The sequence below is a fragment of the Mus caroli genome, chromosome 6 (assembly GCF_900094665.2).
Source record: "Mus caroli chromosome 6, CAROLI_EIJ_v1.1, whole genome shotgun sequence".
NCBI classification, from domain to species: domain Eukaryota; kingdom Metazoa; phylum Chordata; class Mammalia; order Rodentia; family Muridae; genus Mus; species Mus caroli.
Window position 1 is genome coordinate 42,908,019 of NC_034575.1, and position 22,213 is coordinate 42,930,231.

Sequence of the window (22,213 nt, forward strand, 5' to 3'; positions counted from 1 at the left end):
GAGCCATATATATGTACTGGGGGCCAGGGATAGCTTCAGAGAGGTGATGGGGGAGGAAGAGTGCAAGAGAGTTCACCTAGAATGGCACAGTCAGTCGTTGCAGGTCATCGTGAACAAGGCCTGTTCCCAGCTCTTTCCCACACAGCCTCCCTTGCCATCCTGCTCTCTGAGTGCTGGGGAGATCTGGGCATGCCACAGTTCCCAGGCAATCGGTGCAGACTCCACACTGAGTCTGCAACCCCTAGGAACTGGGGTTTCATATCTCCTGGCCCCAGCTTTCAGATACATTCCGTGGGAGCTGAGGGGTTAACCTGTAGGCCTGCTCCCCACTCTCCCCTTCTCAGAGGCAGGGGACTCTGGTGAGCTGGCTCCCTTCCTGCCCTTCATCAAGTCTTAAAAGAGAAGGAAGTTAGTTGCAAAGTCTTGCTTTTCTCCCTCTCTGGGCACCCTTCATCTCACAGTGCTCCCTACTCGTGGCAGGGACAAGATGCCGACAAAAGTAAGTTCGGAAAGGAAGGGCTTTTTCAGGTGCATTGTTAGCAGGGGGAAGCCCATAGCTTTGCAGGAGGCATAGAGGCACTGAGGGCAGTCCAGGACCCCCTCACATGTAGCGCTACCACTCACATTTAGGGTGTGGCTTGGTTTCCATGGTGATTCTAAATCAAGTTAGCAATCAGGATTAACCATCACACCCACCCACCACCCATCCAACTTGGTCTGGGATTCTTCCTAACTCCCCACCGCAGGCCGCAGGCCGTTTCCTGCTGACTAAACTCCTGCTTGCTCTCTGTCCATCCCTCCAGCACTGTGTGTGGCGCTGCCAACCAGGCTGCTACTGTCCCCTGGGCAAGGTACTGAGTGCTGATGGGGCCATCTGCGTGCAGCCCAGTTACTGCAGCTGCCTGGACCTGCTGACTGGAAAGCGCCACCATGCAGGCACTCAGCTGATGAGGCCGGATGGCTGTAACCACTGGTGAGAGAGAGACCATGCTCTATTCCCGGGCAGGAGGCGGCATGCTGACAAAAATAGTTTGCCTGGTGTCTGTGCATCTAAGTCCTGGGGGCTCAGACAGTGGTACCCTAGGTACCCCCTTCCCTGGAGAAGATGTAGAGCAGGCCCTGTGACACACATCTAATAGGAGGGGAAACTGAGGCAAGAGGAGGCGAGAACAAACAAGCAACAGACAGGCCATTTATTCCTGCTGCCTGCCTTCATTTATCTGCAAGTCACCTACAGTCATTACCAAACACAGAACACCTGTTGTTGCTATCCCAGAAGGCTAGCTGACAGGACAGGTAGACTTGTGAAGCATAAGAGACTAGGAAGAAGGGAGTAGACTACACCACGAAGGTACAAAGACGGAGAGGAAGGAAGCAGAAGCCAGATGAGCTCGTGGTGTCCGAGACCATTCTGAGCTGTCATCTTTTCCTCTGCCTCCGCTCTTCCAGCACCTGCATGGAGGGGAGGCTTAACTGCACAGACCTGCCCTGCCAAGGTATGCACTAGCTTGCAGGGTGGGGAGGGAAGTAGGTGCGTAGGGAGAGTAATTTCACGAGTATATCAATTATGTCCAATGCCTACCCTTCTGTTCACAGTGTCTGGAGGCTGGTGTCCGTGGTCGGAGTGGACAACATGCTCCCAACCCTGCAGGGGCCAAACAAGGACCCGCTCCAGGGCCTGTGTCTGCCCTGCTCCCCAGCATGGGGGTTCTCCATGCCCTGAGGAGTCAGGGGGAAAAGGAGTACAGCATCAAATGGAGGCCTGCCCTAACCCCACTGCATGCCCAGGTGTGATGTTCACAAGGCCTGTGACCCTGTCCCAGAAGCTCCAAATGCATGTTCTGACCCTGATGACCTAAGGCCTCCTGGGTTTTCCAAGATAGATGATTCTGTCTTCTTGGTGCAGTGGATGGAGCCTGGAACCCTTGGGGACCATGGTCTTCCTGTGACGCATGCCTGGGGCAGTCCTATCGAAGCCGGGTGTGCAGCCATCCTCCCATCTCTGACGGAGGCAAACCTTGTCTTGGGGGCCATCAGCAGAGTCGCCCTTGTCGGAACAGCTCCACCCTGTGTACAGGTGAAGGCTTTGGTGGTGGGGTAAGGAAGAGACGAGTCCTTTATAGATCTAGAGACACGCTGCCTCTCACTCTGACTACCACTATACATAGAATTGTTCAAAGGGCAGCCTCGAGGTACTTGCCCATGGTTCTGGGTGAGGTGTCAGGGCAAGGCCAGTGTAGGCATAGTAAGAGGCTCTTACCTCTAGGGATAGCTCCTTAACACTAACTCTTTGACGTTCTTCCTAGATTGTGGAGGGGGCCAGGATCTCTTACCCTGTGGGCAGCCATGTCCTCATTCCTGCCAGGATCTGTCCCTTGGCAGTACATGCCAGACAGGCTCAGCAGGCTGTCAGTCTGGCTGTGGGTGTCCCCCAGGCCAGCTTTCCCAGGATGGACTCTGTGTGTTTCCAGTTGACTGTCACTGCCACTTCCAGCCTAGAGCCATGGGTGAGTCCCTTCCCCTCATCCCAGCCACCCACCCACTTCTGCCAGCAGCCCATTGAGTTCAGTATCACTCTGCCTGGTTCTGCATCTCTACCCATGGGGCCCAGGCCCAGGCTATAGGCTGGGAACTGGAAGCCCTACATTTCCCATACCCTGAGCTAGTCCAGGTTAGAGAGTTTGCCTCTCCCTCCTTCAGGACATGGGCAATGTTGGAATGGGTTCTAGCATGTAGGAGTGTCGGATGAGGGGCAAGGCAAGGCAAGGCTGTTGTGCTGTCTTCACCCTTCAGGGATCCCTGAGAACCGAAGCCGGTCAGTAGGGTCCACACTCAGCTCCTGGGAGAGTCTAGAACCTGGAGAGGTAGTGACTGGGCCCTGTGACAACTGGTAAGTGGGTTGGGAGTGAGCCATGGAGCCGGACAATGATGCTTTCAGGGACATGGACCAGGCTGTGTTGCTGAAACCCCTTTTCTTGTCCCCAGCACCTGTGTGGCAGGTATCCTGCAATGCCATGAGGTGCCCAGCTGCCCTGGTCCTGGGATATGGAGTTCCTGGGGGCCCTGGGAGAAATGCAGTGTTTCCTGTGGGGGAGGGGAGCAGCTACGGTCCAGGCAATGTGCCCGACCCCCCTGCCCTGGACTGGCTCAGCAGAGCCGAATTTGTCACATCCATGTCTGCAGAGGTGAGCCCAACCTTCCTCTACCCAGTGATCCTTTAGCCTTGAGTCCTGTCAGGTCCCTTGAGCCTGACTCTGAGTGCCTGTAGAATCCTCTTTCTGTCCCCCATCATTCTCTTCCCTTGTTAGTTATGAGCAAGTAAAGGAGGAGACAGGCAGATCGTGGGGGAGCATCTGGGGAAGGGATACTGCCAAGAGGGTGGACACTATGACTTTCAGGCTATAGAGATGGTGGGCACAGAGGTAGGTAGTGAGGCTGGGATCAGACAGGGCTCTGACTCCAGTGTTGTCTCAGAGACAGGCTGCCCAGCAGGTCGACTATACCGGGAATGCCAGCCCAGTGATGGGTGCCCCTTCTCCTGTGCTCATGTCACCGGACAGGTGGCCTGCTTCTCTGAGCGCTGTGAGGAGGGGTGTCACTGTCCAGAGGGTACCTTTCAGCATCACGTGGCCTGTGTCCAGGTGAGAACTTGGCTGGCCAGGAGCCTGAGGCTGTGTCCACTGTCCCTGGCATCTGGCAGCTCCCTACCCCCAAGGTATCTCTGGCCTCTTAGACAGTCCCCTTTGTCATGGGACCTTAAGTAACACTCAAACCTGAGAGGCCATTCCTCCTGGGCTCCCATAATTGTGCATGGCACATGGACCAGCATCCCTGCCCTCTGTGTCGGAGGCTGTGGATCTTCACTGCCTCTCTCTTCCCTGCCAGGTCATTGTGGGGGAAAGACCCCCCCACACCTTCATCCTACCTGGTCCCAGATCCCTGCCTCCAGCTGTGGGGACAGAAGGCAGGCAGGTGTTCCCTCTGTTCTGTTGAGTCCAACATATAGGCTCTGGGAGTCCACACCTAATTCTGGTGGCCTCTTCCAGCCATATCTTGATGTTTTCTGGCCCCATTTCCTTGAGATTATGACACTATACCTGATGGAGAAAGGGCTGCTCCAAGGTCAGGAGGACGTTGAACACCAGCGTTGTTGATCTCACACTGAGACAGCCAGAGTCCTCTGATGACTGGCAGGATTCTTTGTCTCACTGAGTCTTGGAGCCTCTGCCAGTGTCTGCCTGTGTCACTCTAGCTGTCTGTAGAGAAAGATGGCTGACTCTTAGGCTGGCTCACAGCCTACAGACCTTCAGTCCTATGTATACTGGGAAATGTCTCCTGAGGCAGAGGTCCTCCCTCCTGCTACCATTCCCTCTCTTTCCCTGAGTCTCATCAGAAGCTGTACACAGATGCCCAGTAGGAAGCCTTCTGGGAGATGTCACTGTCTCCTTCTGTTCTCCCACCCAGGAGTGCCCCTGTGTGTTGACAGTCCTGCTGCTGCAGGAGCTGGGGTTGACTAGCGCTGCCCTCAGTTCCTATCCAACCCTTCTGGGAGATGAGGGCAAGCCCCTCGGACCTGGAGATGAGCTGCTCCCAGGCCAGATGCTTCAAACAGCCTGTGGAAACTGGTAGGGGAACCAGCAAGGTGGGGATTGGGCTAAAACATGGGGGAGGGGCTAAACGAGGGATTAGAGGGCGAGGACAGGGAACCCTGAGCTCTGTCCTTTAGCCTGGCTGGGCCTCATTGGCCACTTTGTTCTGTCCCCAGCTCCTGTGTTCATGGGAAGCTGTCTTGCTCTATGGCGGAATGCTCCAGAGTGCATGGCAGCTTCAGTCCCTGGGGCATGTGGAGCCTTTGTTCCCGCTCCTGTGGTGGGCTGGGTACCCGGACCCGAACCCGCCAATGTGTGCTTCCCACACTTGTGCCTGGTGGACTGAGCTGCCGTGGACCCCTTCAGGACCTGGAATACTGCTTCAGCCCAGAATGCCCTGGTAAGGGAAATATGTAGGAGCTAGGCAGACACCTGTCTGGCCAGGTATGGCTCAGCTTGTCTTTATCCTGCTGGTATCTCTGGCGTTTCCTTCCTTTTGTCCAATAGCTCTAAACTTTTGTTTGGGTCTCCAACCAGCACTTCTGGAGATCTTAGCATGTGTTTTGTGTGCTGCTGGGAGGGTGCATTGGAGTCCCAGAAACCGTTCTGAGCAAGGTTTCCTTTACACAGGAACTGTAGGGTCCACAGTGGAGCCGGTGACAGGCCTTGCAGGTAGCCCGGGTCTCCTTGCACCTCAACAGTATGGCCTGTCTTTGGGCCTCCACCCTCCCCATCCTACTTCCTGGAAGGGTTAGAGAGCCTTGGCTGACTACTTGGAAAAATACTTTCTCTTTCTTCTATCCCTCCTTCCCACAGGTGGCTGGGGCCCGTGGTCTCCATGGTCTCCCTGTTCCCACAGTTGCACAGACCCTGCTCACCCGGCGTGGCGCAGCCGCACACGCCTCTGTTTGGCTAACTGTACAGTAGGGGACTCCTCACAGGAACGTCCGTGCAACCTACCCTCATGTGCAGGTATGGCTCTGGGGCCCTAATCACAGCCTTCAAACAGCTGATCTAAACCCACACTAGAGCTCAATATCCAACCCCTAGAACAACCTAACGATCTGATCTAATCTAATCTCAGATCAGAAATCAGTGTCTGACTCTAGACCTCTTCTTCACTCTGTTAGCCCTAGCAGCTGCTCTGAGCTCTGCCAAGTCTAGCAGGCTCCTTGGTCCGTCTGTCCGTCCATCTGTCCGTGTGTGTGTGTGTGTGTGTGTGTGTGTGTGTGTGTGTGTGTACTGTCTGTGGGGTTGTTCCCCATCCCTCAGCAGCCCCTGAGTCAGGGATTTCTGTCCTCTATGAGGATAAGACACACAGGATATGCAGGCCCAGTTGCCAAAACCACACACCCGCCAGAATCAGATACAGAACAGGAGCCCTGGGTGTGGATGAGATCACAGCTGGCCCAGGGGAAGAAACCTGAGCTGGGGGAGGGGAGAGCCTGGGATAGGTTCTGATAGTTCCAGACCTTTCTCATCATGCAGTGCTGCCCCCGTGCCCTGGCCCTGGCTGTGGGTCAGGGAACTGTTTCTGGACGTCCTGGGCCCCATGGGAGCCTTGCTCCCGAAGCTGTGGTGTGGGCCAGCAGCGTCGCCTACGAGCATATCACCCCCCTGGGCCTGGTGGACACTGGTGCCCTGATATCCTGACTGCGTACCAAGAACGCCGCTTCTGCAACCTTCGTGCTTGTCCAGGTGAGGGGAGCTAAGGACAAAGCCTGCTTCAGGCTCCTCCCTGCCCCTGCCCCTGCGAAGCTATGATGCCTTTCATTAGCCTTCGTGATCATGCCAGTCATCTCCTGGCTCATGTGGGGCCCTCTGCCTGTGCTAAGCCCTGATAGAACCATTCTCTTTTCACCAGTGCCTGGGGGCTGGTCCCACTGGAGTCCCTGGTCCTGGTGTGATCGCAGCTGTGGAGGAGGTCGATCCTTGAGGAGTAGAAGCTGCTCAAGCCCACCACCCAAGAATGGGGGAACATCCTGTGTTGGGGAGAGGCACCATGTCCGGCCCTGCAATCCCATGCCCTGTGGTACTGCAGTGGTGACAGCTACTTCCTGCCTACTGAGCTAAATTCTGCAAAGCTCTCTCCACCCCCACCTCTAACTTCATTTCCACTATACCCATGGGATGGAGAAGGAAGCAGGCTGTTATTTTGTGGGCTACTAAGGAAAACAGAGATGTTCAGGGGAGGGATGGCTGGATCTTGGTACCGGGTTGGAATAGCCTATGTGTATCTGGGTCCTTTGTGGCTGAGGGTGGAATGCAAAGATCTATCACCTACCTGGCTCATCCCTATGACATCGTCCCAGCCTTGTCTGCCCTATTAACTACTGGAGAACCACTTAGCCCAGGCAAAGTTTCTGAGAACTTGCAGTGTGATATCAAGGGCATATGTGGTAAACTGAACCAGAGACTATACTTGAGCCCTCCCCTCCCTCTCCTCCTTCCCCACTCCTCTTTTAGCTTCAACCCTTCCTTCCAATGCTCCCAGCCCTGAGGGGCTTAGTCATTCCCAGACCCATTTGTCAGGAGATCCCCATTCATACTGCACCCTGCCTCATATTTCAGACTGGGGCCATGAACCATTAGGTGAGAATGTTGGCTTCTGAGAGGTACAGATGTAGTCTAGCTTCATGAACACGAACTGGATGACCAGCTAGAACAGTAGGTTCTGAGAACTTACTGTGCACTTAAAAAAACAACTCTAGGGCTCTGCCAAGCCCCTCATGTTTCAGTTCATACCAATATGGGGGAACGGGGAGGGGGGTGGATCCTGGAGCCTCTAGGAGTCCTGATAGGAAAGAGAGAGAGGTTATCTTAGTTTGGGTTTTATTGTTGTGAAGAGACCCCATGACTACAGCAACTCTTATACAGGAAAACATTTAATTGGGGCTGGCTTACAATTTTAGAGGTTTAATCCATTATCATCATGGTGGGAAACATGGCAGCTACAGGTAGACTTGGTGCCGGAGGAGCTGAGAATTCTACATCTTGATTCACAGGCAGCAGAAGGGGACTGGATTCAACACTGGGTGGAGATGAGCATAGGAGATCTCAAAGCCCACCCCCACAGTGATGCATGTCCTCCAACAAGGCCACACCTACTTCACCAAGGCCACACTTCCTAATACTGCCACTCTCCATGGGCCAAGCTTTCAAACCCATGAGTCTAGGAGGCTATTCCTATTCAAACCACCGCAGGGAGCTTAACACTGGGTTTGTCCCCTACAGAGGAAGGCTGCCCAGCGGGCATGGAGATGGTGAGCTGTGCCAACCACTGCCCCTACAGCTGCTCAGACCTGCAGGAGGGAGGCATGTGTCAGGAGGACCAGGCCTGCCAGTTGGGCTGTCGCTGCTCTGAAGGTAACATGCTAGAGGTCTTTCTGGCACCTCAGGGTAGCTCAGTGGGAAGACAGGTATGGTCTAGGTACCAACATCCATCTGTTGCCTCCCCACAGGGTTTCTGGAGCAGGATGGAGGCTGTGTGCCAGTTGGGCACTGTGAATGCACAGATGCCCAGGGCCACAGCTGGGCCCCAGGGAGTCAGCATCAGGATGCCTGCAACAACTGTTCCTGTCAGGCTGGGCAACTCTCCTGCACTACTCAGCCCTGCCCACCTCCTGCCCACTGTGCCTGGAGTCACTGGTCTGCCTGGAGTCCCTGCAGTCACTCCTGTGGACCTCAAGGGCAACAGAGTCGCTTTAGGTATGAGCCTGGGTGACAAGGGTCTCCTGCCTGGCATGTCCTCTCTGGCAGAATTCTGGGTGTTTCCTGGTTTCTCAATGAATTTGCTCCATCCTGTGTCCTGGTTCAGTTTGTGCTGGTCACCTAGGCCTTTTCTTAGCCACCCTCATGCTCACCCTGAAGCCAGAAGGATTATGTAGGGCATGCATTGTCTGCCACCCCATCCCCGCCTTTGCCCCTGGCCCTGCCCAGGTCCTCCACATCAGGCTCGTGGGCCCTGGAGTGTCAGAAGGAGCAGTCACAGAGTCAGCCTTGCCCTGAGGTCCCCTGCCCACCCCTGTGCCTACATGAAGCCCACCTCCATGATCTGGGGGACAACTGGCTGCATGAAGAATGCCAGCAGTGGTAAGCACGGTCCAGGAGAGGGTGACCCACTGTCCTGCTGGACAGCAAGACCCTGAATCCAGGCTCTTTTCTAGCTCCTGCACCCCGGAGGGAGTGATCTGCAAAGACACTGATTGTGCAGGTTTGGGTTTCATCCTGTCCCCTTATGTCTTGTCGCTCATCTCTTCTACGTCCTCCCCCACCCCCTTCCCCAGTGCTACCATCTGAGTCCTCACTACCCCCCCCCACCTCACTACTCTCACCTTTCCTTGCCCTCTTACAGTGCCTGAAGGCTGGACATTGTGGTCCTCCTGGTCCTCCTGTTCTGTCTCTTGCGGAGGGGGAAGCCAGGTCCGCACTCGATCCTGCACGGTGTCAGTCCCTCCGCATGGGAGCCTATCTTGCGAGGGCCCAGACACCCAGACCCGGCACTGTGGGCAGCAGCTGTGCCTGCAGATGCTAGAAAGGTGCTCCTGGGGACCATGGGGACCCTGTTCCCGCAGCTGTGGCACAGGTCTGGCCTCCCGCTCTGGATCCTGTCCCTGTCTACTGACCAAAGAGGACTCCAAGTGTAATGACACATTCTTAGACCTGGACACCCAGGCCTGCTACCCAGGACCCTGCCAGGGTGAGTTGTACCCCTGCTTTTCTTCCTTGGAAAATTCAGGGAATAAAGGTTTGCCCAGGCCAGATTCTCTCTCTGAAATGTCCCTATTTCTACTTCACAACTTACATCATTCCCTTCAGAGCCCTTTGTCGAGCGAGCGAGCGAGCACTCTTAGCCTGCTTTGAGAGAATCCGCCCAGCAGGGGCCTTTCAGACCGCTTGACTTCCTCTTTCCCTTTCCCAGCTAAGGGAGGGAGGGTGTGGGCACAGGGGAGGATGTGGGACCCCCAGCCTCCATCCCTGCCCATCTCTAGATGACTGCACGTGGGGCGACTGGAGCAGCTGGACACGCTGCTCCTGTAAGGTCCTGGTGCAGCAGCGTTACCGACATCAGGTGCCAGCACCTGGCCAGGCTGGAGAGGGCACCCCTTGCACCCGTCTGGATGGCCACTTCAGGCCTTGTGCCATTGGCAACTGCTCAGGTAAGGTCGGAAATGAGAGGTCAAGGAGCCGAGTGGGAAGAGGCTCAGTACAAATGCCCAGGGTTTGCACTGCCCCTTGCCCTGAGAACAGAGTCATGTTCGCTCTGTTCCACCTGCCAGCTGCCTTCCTCACTGTGATTCCCCACTTGACAGCTGTGCTTTTATCACCTTGTTTTAACCCCTTAGAGACAGGTTATCTCATCTGGCTTCTGTTGAAGCTGTCCCTCATCTTGTCCCTTTGTGTCCCACCCTGGAGTAGCCACCATAATTCTGACTCCCACAGTCCCTCCTCTTTGTAGCTTCCTGGATCTTGGGGCCCAATCATCCTAATTCTTCCTGGGGCACATGAGCTATGCAGGGGAAAGTCAGGGACAATAGCCTTGACAGGCAGCAGCCTTGTAGTGTCTATCACCTCTCAAAGGTGTCACTGGGATCATGTTGATCTGCTCTGTTTTGTGGGAAATGGTGCCTGGTGGGCTGTCTCTCCACCACCATTCCTCCCTGTCCTTCCAGAGGACAGCTGCCCACCTCCATTTGAGTTCCAGTCTTGTGGCTCCCCCTGTGCTGGGCTCTGTGCCACACATCTGAACCATCGGCTTTGCCAGGACCTACCACCTTGCCAGCCTGGCTGCTACTGCCCCAAGGTGAGTTCTAGAAGATGGCGAGACACTCAAGAAGGGAGTGTTCTGCCCAACACCCCCCTCCCCGCAACCTCCCCTCCCTGCTCCCCTCTCTAGGGTGTTTTCTAGAAGGGAGCACATTGCTTCCATGCTGGGAACATCTCCCCACCTTGTCACCACACATATGTGCACTGCAAGAAGCCAGCATGGTACAGGGCACATAGGTGACAGTGGTCCCTTCGCAGCCCCAAGCTGTCCTGATTTTCCTTCTGCACAGGGCCTGCTGGAGCAGGCTGGAAGCTGTATTCTCCCAGAGCAGTGTAACTGCTGGCATACCTCAGGCGAGGGAGCTAGGGTGACCCTGGCCCCTGGGGACCGCTTGCAGCTGGGCTGTAAGGAATGGTGAGTAACAGGGGAAAGAGGGGCAGAAGTTGGGGGCAAGGACACCCTAACCCACAGAAGCCAACCTGAGAGCAAGTGACCCAAGATGCCCGACTTTAAGGCTCTTTCATCTTACACCAGAGCACCCAGCTTTCAGGCTGATGAGCCATACATAGTTCAGCAGATCCCTATTTCCAAAAGCCCATTCTGATGTGTTCCTCCTACAGCGTCTGCCGGAGGGGAGAGCTGCAGTGTTCCAGCCAAGGGTGCAAAGGTAATCCTGGCCTTAGGAGACCTGTCCCTGTTAGCCCAGGGCTGGGGGACTTCAGGACATGGAGCTTGCATTGCTAAGGCCAGGACAATCCTAGACAAATAGTGCCCTGTCCTGCCCTGAGACCTTTCTTAGTCTTTCCTATTGGTTGTGACCCTGAGCTCTTCCTGCCTGCCCACTGGGCTTTCTGGGTTGAAGATTTCCTGAGGTCAGCACAAATCCTTTGCCCTTCTAGGTCTTCTGCCTCTGACTGGATGGTCAGAGTGGTCACCTTGTGGGCCCTGCCTGCCCCAAAGTGCCCTAGCCCCTGCCTCCAGGACTGCCCTGGAGGGGCATTGGCCTCTGAACACATCAGACCTCCCTCCACCCTCAGTCACTCTGCTGGCTTCAGAGCAGTACCGGCACCGCCTCTGCTTGGACCCTGAGACGGGGAGGCCCTGGGCAGGAGATCCTGCTCTTTGTACTGTGCCTCTCAGCCAGCAACGCCTCTGCCCTGACCCGGGAGCCTGCAATGGTAAATGAGGGATGCAGGCCAGTAGGCAGGATGGGTTGGCCTGCTAGCAGCAGGGGGTCGTCCTGATGGGGCTAGTCACAGGTTCATTTCATTGTTAGGAGTAAGACAACCTGCTAAGCCTCCCGCTTGCTTGCCTCCAGGGCAGACTGGATGTGAGACTTGGTGGAGTAACAGTAGCAGTTGGGGGGGAAAAAAGGATTGTGAAGGGTGTTGGGGCATTTTTCTAAGGGGAGGAGACAACACCTGGCACTGCCTGAGGCAGGTGAGGCCTGAGCCACTGATTTCCATTGTAATTTTCCCTTCCCAGACACGTGCCAATGGGGACCTTGGGGACCTTGGAGCTCCTGCCAAATGCCCTGCAGTGGAGGATTCAAGCTGCGCTGGAGAGTGGCAAGAGACATCTCTGCGGGAGAATGCCCTGGACCATGGGCTCAAACAGAAAGCTGCAATATGGGATCTTGCCCAGGTAACCAGTATCCCAGCATCCCAAGGGTATGGAGACTGGAACATTGGAAATGGCCCCTGAAGGGGATTGGTGCCTCTGCCCTGGTGGTTTAGAGTGGAAGAGAGGGTCTGCTGGGGGGTGGGTGGGTGGGCAAGAGTGTCCCCAGTTCACACTTTTACTTCTGGACAGGAGAGAGTTGTGAGACCAGGGACATGGTGTTTACCCTTGACTGTGCCAACCAGTGTCCTCGCAGCTGTGCTGACCTCTGGGATGGTGTTCAGTGTCTACAGGGACCCTGCAGCCCAGGTATCTGGCCTGGGGAATCTGCATTGCCCAGAACCTGTTCACCATAGGAGCACAGGTAGGGTAAGGAAAAGGTCAGGCTATTGATCATGACAGGGCAAGAAAGTAAGTCCTTCCAGCAACCACTCTGAGTCCTTCCTAGTGGCTCCATCAAAGCCTGCTGGGTTGCTGGCTGTGGTGACACACATCTGTAATTGTGTGTCATTTGAGAGCCTGGGACATGAAGATTGCTATGAGTTTGAGCCTGGGATACATTTTGAATTTAAGGCCAGCCTAGGTTACATAGCAAGATCCTGTCTTAAAACAATGTGCTGTATAGGGGAGCACAGAGGTGTTTCCCACGCATGGCCAGAGGGTGAGAGCAGCTTTGGATCCAGTCTAGCTGCTGAAGGGACCCATTATGTAAACCTTGTCCAAATGCAGGATTTTATAACCTTTTTATTAGCATGTATTAATTTTTTACAAGATAATGGGTCACATCTTTGTAACGTACACACTGTACTTCCCCCTTTCCTCGCCATTCCTTTTCTTCATTCTTCCATCTTTCCTCCTGACCCCTTTCCTCCTTAACAGTAAATCGCCCTTCCACACTTTCACATCTTTTTAAAGCAGTGGATCTTGCTTGCCTCTCACAGGCTGCCGATGTCCCCCTGGTCAGCTAGTGCAGGATGGACACTGTGTGCCCATCTCCTCTTGCCGCTGTGGCCTGCCCAGTGCCAATGCCTCGTGGGAGCTGGCCCCCACACAGGTGGTCCAGCTGGACTGCCATAATTGGTATGCTGCCATGCTGCCAAGCCAGACTATAAGGGCTTTGGATGGGTGACATGGGGGCAGGTCAAGGCCATGGGCAATGCTGGGGAATGAAAGCTGTTTGTCACAACTTGGGTCCTGAGCCCTTGGGTGTGCACATTGTCCACAGCACATGCATCAATGGGACCCTGATGTGTCCACACCTTGAGTGTCCAGTCCTGGGACCTTGGTCAGCTTGGAGTGAGTGCTCAGCTGTCTGTGGTAAGGGCACCATGGTGCGCCACAGGAGTTGTGAGGAACATCCTGATCGTGAACCATGCCAGGCTCTGGATCTGCAGCAATGGCAAGAGTGTAACCTGCAAGCCTGTCCTGGTGAGTGCCTGGGTCTGGGGTTGTACAGCAGAGTACAGCCCTGTAGGCAGAATGGTTTGTACCCTGGGTAAAGTTTACCCTTGGGCTACTCGCATGCTGATTTCTCTGCCTTCATATCTTGTTTCATTCGACATGGCATTGTAATGCTTATACCAAGAATCTCCTCTCTCAGATTTGTGTAAACAGTTCTTGTTGCGTATTCTCTGCCTTTTCAATAAATGCTGATCACCCAATGGCTGGGCAGAATAGTGAATAGGGTGGGATGTCCGCCAGCAGAGGAAAGAGAGAGGGAGATGGGGCGGAGCAAGAGGATGGAGAGAACTGGAACCATGAAGAAGGGGTTCGAAGGGTCAGGTCAATAATAATATGCAAGTGTCATGGGATGGGCCTGGGAGGGAGCCAGATTAGCGCAGGAGATCAAGGTAGATAATTGCTTGGCTACTGAGGTGCAGTTTTGAATAAATCTTATTTCTTTTGTGTGACTATTGGGGAATAGCATAAGGTAAAGAAAAATAGCTTCCTTATCAATTCATCCTTTATATTTATATTAAGGATAATTCTTTTCTGGTCCAGTCTNTTTGGAGTTCTGTAGGCTTCTTGTATGTTCATGGGCATCTCTTTCTTTAGNTTTGGGAAGTTTTCTTCTATAATTTTGTTGAAGATATTTGCTGGTCCTTTAAGTTGAAAGTCTTCATTCTCATCTGCTCCTATTATTAAGGATAATCCATTTACACAGCCTTCCATCTTTGCTGGCCCTTGCAGTGGGTAGAATAGACCCTCTGTAACCTGCAAGTACCTTTCTCACTGCGTATGTGTGTTTCTCAGAGTGCCCACCTGGGCAGGTGCTCAGTACCTGTGCCACTATGTGCCCGAGCTTTTGCTCCCACTTGTGGCCTGGCACCATCTGTGTGCGGGAACCCTGCCAGCTTGGCTGTGGCTGCCCTGGGGGACAGGTGAGTCTGGCCTCTGAGTTCTGGTTTCTGTAGGGGTGTGGGATCAGGGGTGGAGGGAGATGCAGTTGGGGAGACATGGGGCCAGATCCAAGTGTAACTGAAGCTATCTGCCTCAGCTGCTATACAACGGCACGTGCATTCCCCCTGAGGCCTGTCCCTGCACCCAGCTTTCCCTACCCTGGGGCCTCACCCTGCCCTTGGAAGAGCAGGCCCGGGAGCTGCCCTCAGGGACTGTGCTCACTCAGAACTGCACACACTGGTGAGGTCCTGGAGCCTGGGTGGAGGGCAGGGTTGTTGAGAATGGGGTGGGGAGGAGGGACAAGGGGCCTCTGAGCAGTTGCTTCTGTCTCCTTAGCACCTGTCAAGGTGGAGCCTTCATCTGCTCCCTTACGGACTGTCAGGGTGAGATGTGGCTGTCCTTACCCCTCCCAAGCCAAGACTCTGCTCAGGGAAAGAGGGTCCTATCTACAACCCAGGCTAAGCTACTTGCTTTGGGAAATGGACCGCTTCCCTACCCTGAGCCCTAGCACGCCCCACTCCATAATCCCAGAGCACCCTGTGTATCTTTTCTACTGATGGTAGTATTTGCCAATACGGTACATGCGCACTGAGCCAGGCTACATGAGTGAAGCTAGGAATTAAATGGTGCTTCCTGTTGAAGTCCAGGGGGGTGAGTGGAAAGGAGCTGTCTGGCTTGGAAAACCCCAGACCCTCAGCATTCAACTTCTGCTGCTGCCCACCATTGCCACTTGGGGATCTGTAGATTCAGATATAGGTTTTGCAAATTCTGAAGCACCAATCCTGGCTGCTGAGTGAAGGTGGGCAAGCTACCAGAACAAATATAGACAGGAGACTGTCTCTGAGTTTCTAGCCAGCAGGCAGCACCCTTCCGATGTGGCAGGGTCCTGGAAGCGCAGAGGTGAGGTGGGCAAAAGTGGTGATAGAGTGAGGACTGTCTGGGCCTAGTGTTTGATGAATGGGTCAGAGGGGGAGGCATAGCTGATAGAGGGCAGCTGGAGCCAGAAGGGCAAAGGAAGAGGTCAGGTCAAGTACCCAAGGCCTGTCTAGTGGGGCGGGGGAGATCTAGGTTGGATCCAGAGCTGACAGACAGAAGTGGCTGGTCTTCCTGCAGAGTGCGCTCCTGGGGAAATATGGCAGCATGGGATGCTGGGGCCTTGCGAGAAGACATGCCCGGAAATGAACATGACACAGGCTTGGAGCAACTGCACTGAGGCACAGGCTCCAGGCTGTGTGTGTCAGCTGGGGCACTTCCGCAGCCAGACAGGTCTCTGTGTTCCCGAAGACCACTGTGAATGTTGGCACCATGGGAGTCCCCATTTGGTGAGACAGCAGCTGCTTTTCTTGTCTAAGGAATCCCTATCTACCGATCGTACCTCTTTTGACTCCTTATTCCCGGTCATGCAGGGGCAAGCAGGCTCTACCTTCTCAGGACTCAGCTGGTCCAAGGTTGAAATTCCCCCTGGCTCCTAGCCAGATTCCAGTCCTGGGCCACTGCTCTGGCTGAAACTCCCAGAGTGGATTTAGAACTGAGATGTTTCCTTGGAAATCTCAGGAGGGTGGGAGTGGGCTGGAGAGACAGCACAAGGATTAAGGATTAAGGATCCTTGCAGAGGATCTTAGTTTAGTTCCTAGCACCTACACCTGATGGCCCACAACCATTTATAACTTCAGCTCTAGGGGACCTGAGCCCTCTTCTGGTCTTCACAAGCGCGTGTGCGCATGCACACACACACACACACACACACACACACACACACACACACACACACACAAAACAAACACATACGAGTTTAAAAATAAGAATAAAATCTTTAAAAAGAGAAAAGAAAATCCGAGAGCGACCCACCAGAGTGTCTCCCCTCCTGCAGCCTGGATCTGAATGGCAGGAGGCCTGCGAGAGCTGCCGCTGTCTGCATGGGAAGAGTGTGTGTATTCGCCACTGCCCAGAGCTCAGCTGTGCTCAGGTACCCGTAGCCCTGTAGCCCTTTTGGCTGCCCCCTAGTACCTCCCATATGTGGTTGATCCTGGGGTCTTTGGGCAGGCACTGTGGGGTGATGGCATGTCCTCCTGTGTGGTGTGGCTCTCTGTAGGGTGAAGTGATCATGCAGGAGCCAGGGAGCTGTTGCCCCATTTGTCAGAAAGACACTCTGAGTATGGAGGGTAGGGGATCCTGTATAACGCCTTTCCCTGGTCTGCCTCTTTCTGCCTCACAATCTCATGCCTAGCCTGTTTTATTCCCACCTTACCCAGGCTTGCCTGCATGGGGATCAGAGTGGCTCCCTCATCCCAGGCTCTGCCCTAAAGTTGGCTACCCCCATCCCCTTCAACCCCCCACCCCCTCCCTGTCCCCACCTCGGTCATAGCCTCTTCCTCTGTCTTGGTGCTATTCTCTCACCTCCAGGAGAGGAGCCAGTCTCCTGCAGGTACCTCACAGAACTCAGAAACCTCACCAAGGGTCCCTGCCACCTGGATCAGATAGAAGTGAGCTACTGCAGTGGACACTGCAGGTCCAGCACCAATGTCATGACTGAGGTGAGCTGGGGACTGTTGTAACATTCCATGGGGTAGGTTGGCCAGTGACTCTGGGGCGCTTGACACTATCTGAGGACCTAGGAAAAACCCAGAGACCATGAGGAACATCATCCATCCTCATAGAGCTGACAGAACTGGGCCTATGGAGTGTCAGAGCCCTTCTCCGAGGTAGTAGTATACACACATCCCCTGAGTATGTCTTTCAACCATATTGTGTCCATCTAAGCTGATAAGCCGAGATGCCCACAAAGAAAGGAGGGCCAGACCCATCATGCTTACTGCAGGAGGGTATCCAGAGTCAGCCCCCCTGGGCTTTCCTTGTAATGTCTACACCTGAGCAGGCCCAGCATCAAGTTCTCTCTGCTTGCTCCCCTTGGATGCAGCTTCACCCCCTGACTTCCTCAGCTTCCAACCTGGAAAGCTGTAACTGGGACCACTGGCATCCCTTTGAATGGAGGCCAGATCCTGACTCCCAGGACCTCACATCCATCCTTAAGTCCATCCCCTTCTGCTTCCACCACGCTGGCTTAGTAAGTGCCAGAGAACAATGGTGGTTCCCAGATGTTGCCCCTCAGCCTGTGCTGTGCTGCTGCTGGCCTGAGTGCCCCTGGCCTCCTGGGGATGCTTTCTCCAAACACATCTGGAACTTTTAAAAGACAAAGTAAAGAAAGGAAAAAGGAACAGTTAGGGGATGATAACCTTTGCCATTTTGATACTGTACGAATATCTGAGTTATTAGCTATGCAAAGTGTTGTAGCTTGTCAAAAGACCCTCACCCACAAAGAGCACAGAAATTGTCATCGTTGCAAAACACATGAGGATTTTACTTATCCAACATGTTGGGGAACCCCCTCTCAGCACGCAGGCTGGAGGAGAGACCCAGAACAAAGAAAGAACACACTTTTTATAACTTTGTAAGGGCCGGATATAGGCACCAGGGTAGTTTGGCTTATTTTAATTGGTGTAGTCAATAACCTTTTTAGACATTGGTTGGTTTGTGGAGGGTGACTCTGATTTTGTCTGTCCTTGAGGTTTTTAGTGTGAGGCGGGGCAGGGGAATTGTTAATCTTGTTTTGGAAGTTGAGTAATTTTGACCATTAAAACTATGTTTCTATATTTGTATGGTCAGCCAGCTTTTTTTTTTTTTAAAGATTTATTTATTTATTATATGTAAGTACACTGTAGTTGTCTTCAGACACTCCAGAAGAGGGCGCCAGATCTCGTTGTGGATGGTTGTGAGCCACCATGTGGTTGCTGGGATTTGAACTCTGGACCTTCAGAAGAGCAGTCGGGTGCTCTTACCCACTGAACCATCTCACCAGCCCTGGTCAGCCAGCTTTTTATCTGACTCTGTACTTGGCCTGCTAGTTACAGTTTGGAAAGTCCTTTTGAAGGAAGAAGGTACTGGGTAGTCTTGAGTTTATTTTGGATATTACAAAAGATTACAGGTAAACTTAAGTCACTATTGAGTTGCTCTGGAAGGGCAGCCCACTGTGCTTAGGATCCCAACTGTGCACTTAGTAGTTTCACGCATGATTAACCTGTTTCCATCTAGACACCCCTAGGGTGGAAGTCACATCCTTACCCGGATGCATCCATTCACTGGGGGTTCACATGTGCTGGGCTGGAGTGAAGAAAATGGACCTCTTGAGGAAGGGAGCTTGGGAGGCCAAACTACCTTGGGAGTCCAGGACCGTTGGAATTCGGTCCTTTCTCTGGAAGGCAAAGACCAGGGAAAAGGAGGAAAACTCCATTTGGTTCCCTATACACTAAACCAGCCTCTCTTGCCCAGGAACCCTACCTGCAGAGCCAGTGTGACTGCTGTAGCTACAGACTGGATCCGGACAGCCCCGTGCGGATCTTGAACCTCCTTTGCCCAGATGGCCACACAGAGCCAGTGGTTCTGCCAGTGATTCACAGCTGCCAGTGCAGTGCCTGTCAGGGTTGGTCTGGCCTGGGAGGAGAGGGCAGGGCTCCTGGTGGGCAGGGCTCCACAGGGCTAGCCGAGGCTGGGTCAGAGTTCTCCTTAAGGAGGCCTTAGGGACATGCACAGCACACGGACCCTCCCTTACTTGGGTTTTGCTAGTCCACTGTGATCCTTTCCCCTCCTTGATATCCTGCTTATCTCCTCTCCAATTACACATAAACTTGGTTCAAATCTCAGTCTTCCACTGAGGTCAGTACCCATAATGCCATCCCTCAAATGGGCCTGTCAGCTACACAGGAGCACTCTGGAAGGGCCTGCATATGAAATACCTGGCAGGTTAAGTTACAGATTTGATGTGCACTAACTGAAGTCACACCATATTACCCAAGTGTGGGGAAGATGCAGTGGAAGGACAATGACACACCCTAGGTGGGGGCTAGAGCTGGTTGTACTTGCTTCCTTCTGGAAGCTCTATCTCATCCTCCACTGCCACTCCCCTGCCCCATCTTGTCTCACTTGGCTGTGCTGCCTCTCACTGCCCCATTTCAAAATTCTGTCTGCAGGTGGCGATTTCTCAAAGCACTGACAGGCTCTGTCAGATGCAGCCACTGTTGTCTGCCTTGTGACCACAGGCCTCCGTGGCGCTCCCCACTTCCTTCAGTGTCCAGTTCCCCGCCTCTGGCCTGTGAACCATGCTCTGGCATTAGCACATTCCAAATAAAGTAACGCTGGCAACTAGTGCTGACAAACGATTGTGTGGTCTCTATCGGGGACTGGAGGGAGAGTTCAGCCTGGACCTGAGCAGCAGCTCGGAGGGGCCCACCATACATTCATCACGGTGCTCAAGTCACTCTCCATTTCTGTCCCAGTTTCTTCAGCTGTAGTAGGACAGGGTTGACTCTAAAGTCTGAAGAGCTCCTGTGTTAGACATGAGTGTCCCTGGTCATATCCTTCAAACCAGTGGTATTGCACCAACACAGAATTCTGGACCATTCAAGCTATGCTCCTCTTGACAGCAGTTTTACTGAACCATAATTTATATGGAAACTCCTCCTATGCCCCTGTGTGTGTGTGTGTGTGTGTGTGTGTGTGTGTATGTGTGTATGTGTACACAAGTGTGTAATTTTTTTTTCTTTTTTTTTTTTTAAGTGTGTAATTTTTAAGACATGGTCTCTCTGTGTAACCCTGGCTGGCCTGGAACTCACTACATAGACCAGGCTGGCCTTAAACTCAACAGAAACCTACCTCCTCTGCATCTGAGCACTTGGATCACTGGTGTGAGGCTCCACACCCAGTCTGAAATTCTTGCAATTTAACTTTAAACTTTAAAGACTCTAGAAGGAAGTAATTAGAGTTATATAAACATCACCTCCATCCAGGTTTAGAACATTTCCATTGTTTCCTGCCCACCGACAATCAACCTCTCCTGCTTCTACCCCCAGGGCAAGCACTAATCTCAACAGAGTTGTCCCTTCAGTTTTTGTAAAGGCCTGGCCTCTTTCAGCTAACCTGACAATTCCTAGGTTCACGGACATTATAACATGTAACAGTGGTTCACGGACATTATAACATGTAACAGTGGTTCATTCATTCCCTTTTACTGCTAATTAGTAATCATTGCATGGATCATCCACAGAATACCTGTGATCTGCTCGATGATCGATATTCCTTATGGCTTGCCTATCCCTATCTATTTGCCAGTTGGTAGACATTCCTGTTGTTGCTGCTTTTCCTCTTATGCATAAAGTTATTATGAACATCTTTGCACAAGTCTTTGTGAGGGCGTTTGTATCTTTTATATCCCCAGAACCTATATAGAAGGTGGGCTGGACAGTCCTCACTTATAACCCCAGCACTGGAGGTACAGAGATAGTATATCTATTGTTGGTCAGTCAGTCTTGCAGAAAAATCAGCTCCAGGTTTAGTGAGAAACCCTGTTTAGTTGGGGTTTTATTGCTGTGAACACACACCATGACCAAGGCAACTCTTCTAAAGGACAGCATTTAATTGGGGCCGGCTTACAGATTCAGAGGTTCAGACCATTATCATCAAGTCAGGAACATGGCAGCATCCAGGCAGGCATGGTGCAGGAGGAGCTGAGAGTTCTACATCTTCATCTGAAGGCCACTAGAAGAAGACTGGCTCTCATGTGGTTAGGAGGAGGGTCTCATTGCCCACTTCCATGGTGACACACTTCCTCCAACGAGGCTACACCTACTCCAACAAGGCCGCACCTCCTAATAGTGCTACTCCTGGGCTAAGCATATTCAAACCATCACAGACTCTGTCTCAAAATCTAAGATATAGGCTGACTAAAGACAGCCTATAGGGCTGGAGAGATGGCTCAGCCATGGTTAAGAGCACTGACTGCTTTTCCAGAGGTCCTGAGTTCAATTCCCAGCAACTACATGGTAGCTCACAACTATCTGTAATGGGATCTGATGCCCTTTACTGGTGTGTCTGAAGTCAGCTACGGTGTACTCATATATATAAAATAAATAAATATTTTTTTTAAAAAAAGACAGCCTATAAAGAGATATACCTACATGTATGTGTAACACACACACACACACACACACACACACACACACACACACACACAGAGTAAACCCAGCATGATGGCCAAGTTTATAATCAACAGCACTTAGGCTCACTGAGCCTGTCTCAAAATTCAAAGTATGGGGTGTGTAGAATGATTTATCATTTATCCTTTAGGGAGCCCTATAAGGACAAATTTGGAATTTTAGATTTTTTGTTTGTTTGTTTGTTTTTGTTTTTTTTTGAGACAGGGTTTCTCTGTGTAGCCCTGGCTGTCCTGGAACTCACTTTGTAGACCAGGCTGGCCTCGAACTCAGAAATCCGCCTGCCTCTGCCTCCCGAGTGCTGGGATTAAAGGCGTGCGCCACCACGCCCGGCCTTAGATTTTTAAAAGAACACAGAAATGTTGTGTTTTCGTTTTAATCCCAGATGTGGGGATAAGAGGCTGCCTCAGACTGTCCACAGAGGCTATGGTTTGCCTCGTGCTCTCCCAGAGGCATGGTTTTGCCAGCTGCAGATAGTTTCTGCAATTGTGTGACTTTTAGAATTCTGGGAACTTTTCAGAGGGCGTAGAAATATTAGAGGCCTGATAGGTTGGTTGGTGGTCCTTGCGGGGGTCGGGGGTGGGGGGCCGGAGGTGTTGGTTGTGGTTTGTTCGTAGTCGTGCTCAAAGAAGAAACCAGAAGAAAGAAATAAGATTCAAGGATCTGTATCTCCCCTCTATTCTTTCTCACCTATCTAATGTTAGGGGGTGAAACTGAGGGGATAAAATGGTGGGAAAAAGAAGAACCCACAAAGTAGCAGGATGTGTACCTCCACTCCCTGCCCCTCAACCAGC

The 22,213-nt window shown here is 52.8% G+C and overlaps 1 protein-coding gene across 1 annotated transcript in view; it reads left to right on the forward strand.

Annotated features, from left to right (window-relative positions):
* Sspo (SCO-spondin) overlaps nt 1-19,586 on the forward strand; it is a 53,225-nt gene extending 33,639 nt beyond the window's left edge. The window contains exons 67-103 of the mRNA XM_021164611.2: nt 804-973; nt 1,450-1,496; nt 1,597-1,788; nt 1,907-2,077; nt 2,307-2,507; nt 2,794-2,890; nt 2,986-3,185; nt 3,481-3,641; nt 4,465-4,625; nt 4,766-4,989; nt 5,220-5,261; nt 5,406-5,561; nt 6,078-6,287; nt 6,454-6,621; nt 7,824-7,955; nt 8,051-8,297; nt 8,529-8,681; nt 8,756-8,802; nt 8,944-9,288; nt 9,581-9,748; nt 10,262-10,392; nt 10,646-10,770; nt 10,977-11,023; nt 11,256-11,534; nt 11,842-12,000; nt 12,169-12,285; nt 12,918-13,056; nt 13,202-13,404; nt 14,230-14,357; nt 14,474-14,616; nt 14,713-14,759; nt 15,490-15,698; nt 16,247-16,342; nt 16,469-16,538; nt 16,780-16,910; nt 18,703-18,853; nt 19,401-19,586. Of these exons, the coding sequence (XP_021020270.1) occupies nt 804-973; nt 1,450-1,496; nt 1,597-1,788; nt 1,907-2,077; nt 2,307-2,507; nt 2,794-2,890; nt 2,986-3,185; nt 3,481-3,641; nt 4,465-4,625; nt 4,766-4,989; nt 5,220-5,261; nt 5,406-5,561; nt 6,078-6,287; nt 6,454-6,621; nt 7,824-7,955; nt 8,051-8,297; nt 8,529-8,681; nt 8,756-8,802; nt 8,944-9,288; nt 9,581-9,748; nt 10,262-10,392; nt 10,646-10,770; nt 10,977-11,023; nt 11,256-11,534; nt 11,842-12,000; nt 12,169-12,285; nt 12,918-13,056; nt 13,202-13,404; nt 14,230-14,357; nt 14,474-14,616; nt 14,713-14,759; nt 15,490-15,698; nt 16,247-16,342; nt 16,469-16,538; nt 16,780-16,910; nt 18,703-18,853; nt 19,401-19,423 (5,490 nt within the window). The 3' untranslated portion in view covers nt 19,424-19,586. The remainder of the gene's footprint in view (nt 1-803; nt 974-1,449; nt 1,497-1,596; nt 1,789-1,906; nt 2,078-2,306; nt 2,508-2,793; nt 2,891-2,985; nt 3,186-3,480; nt 3,642-4,464; nt 4,626-4,765; nt 4,990-5,219; nt 5,262-5,405; nt 5,562-6,077; nt 6,288-6,453; nt 6,622-7,823; nt 7,956-8,050; nt 8,298-8,528; nt 8,682-8,755; nt 8,803-8,943; nt 9,289-9,580; nt 9,749-10,261; nt 10,393-10,645; nt 10,771-10,976; nt 11,024-11,255; nt 11,535-11,841; nt 12,001-12,168; nt 12,286-12,917; nt 13,057-13,201; nt 13,405-14,229; nt 14,358-14,473; nt 14,617-14,712; nt 14,760-15,489; nt 15,699-16,246; nt 16,343-16,468; nt 16,539-16,779; nt 16,911-18,702; nt 18,854-19,400) is intronic.
* The last annotated feature ends 2,627 nt before the right edge of the window (nt 19,587-22,213 follow it).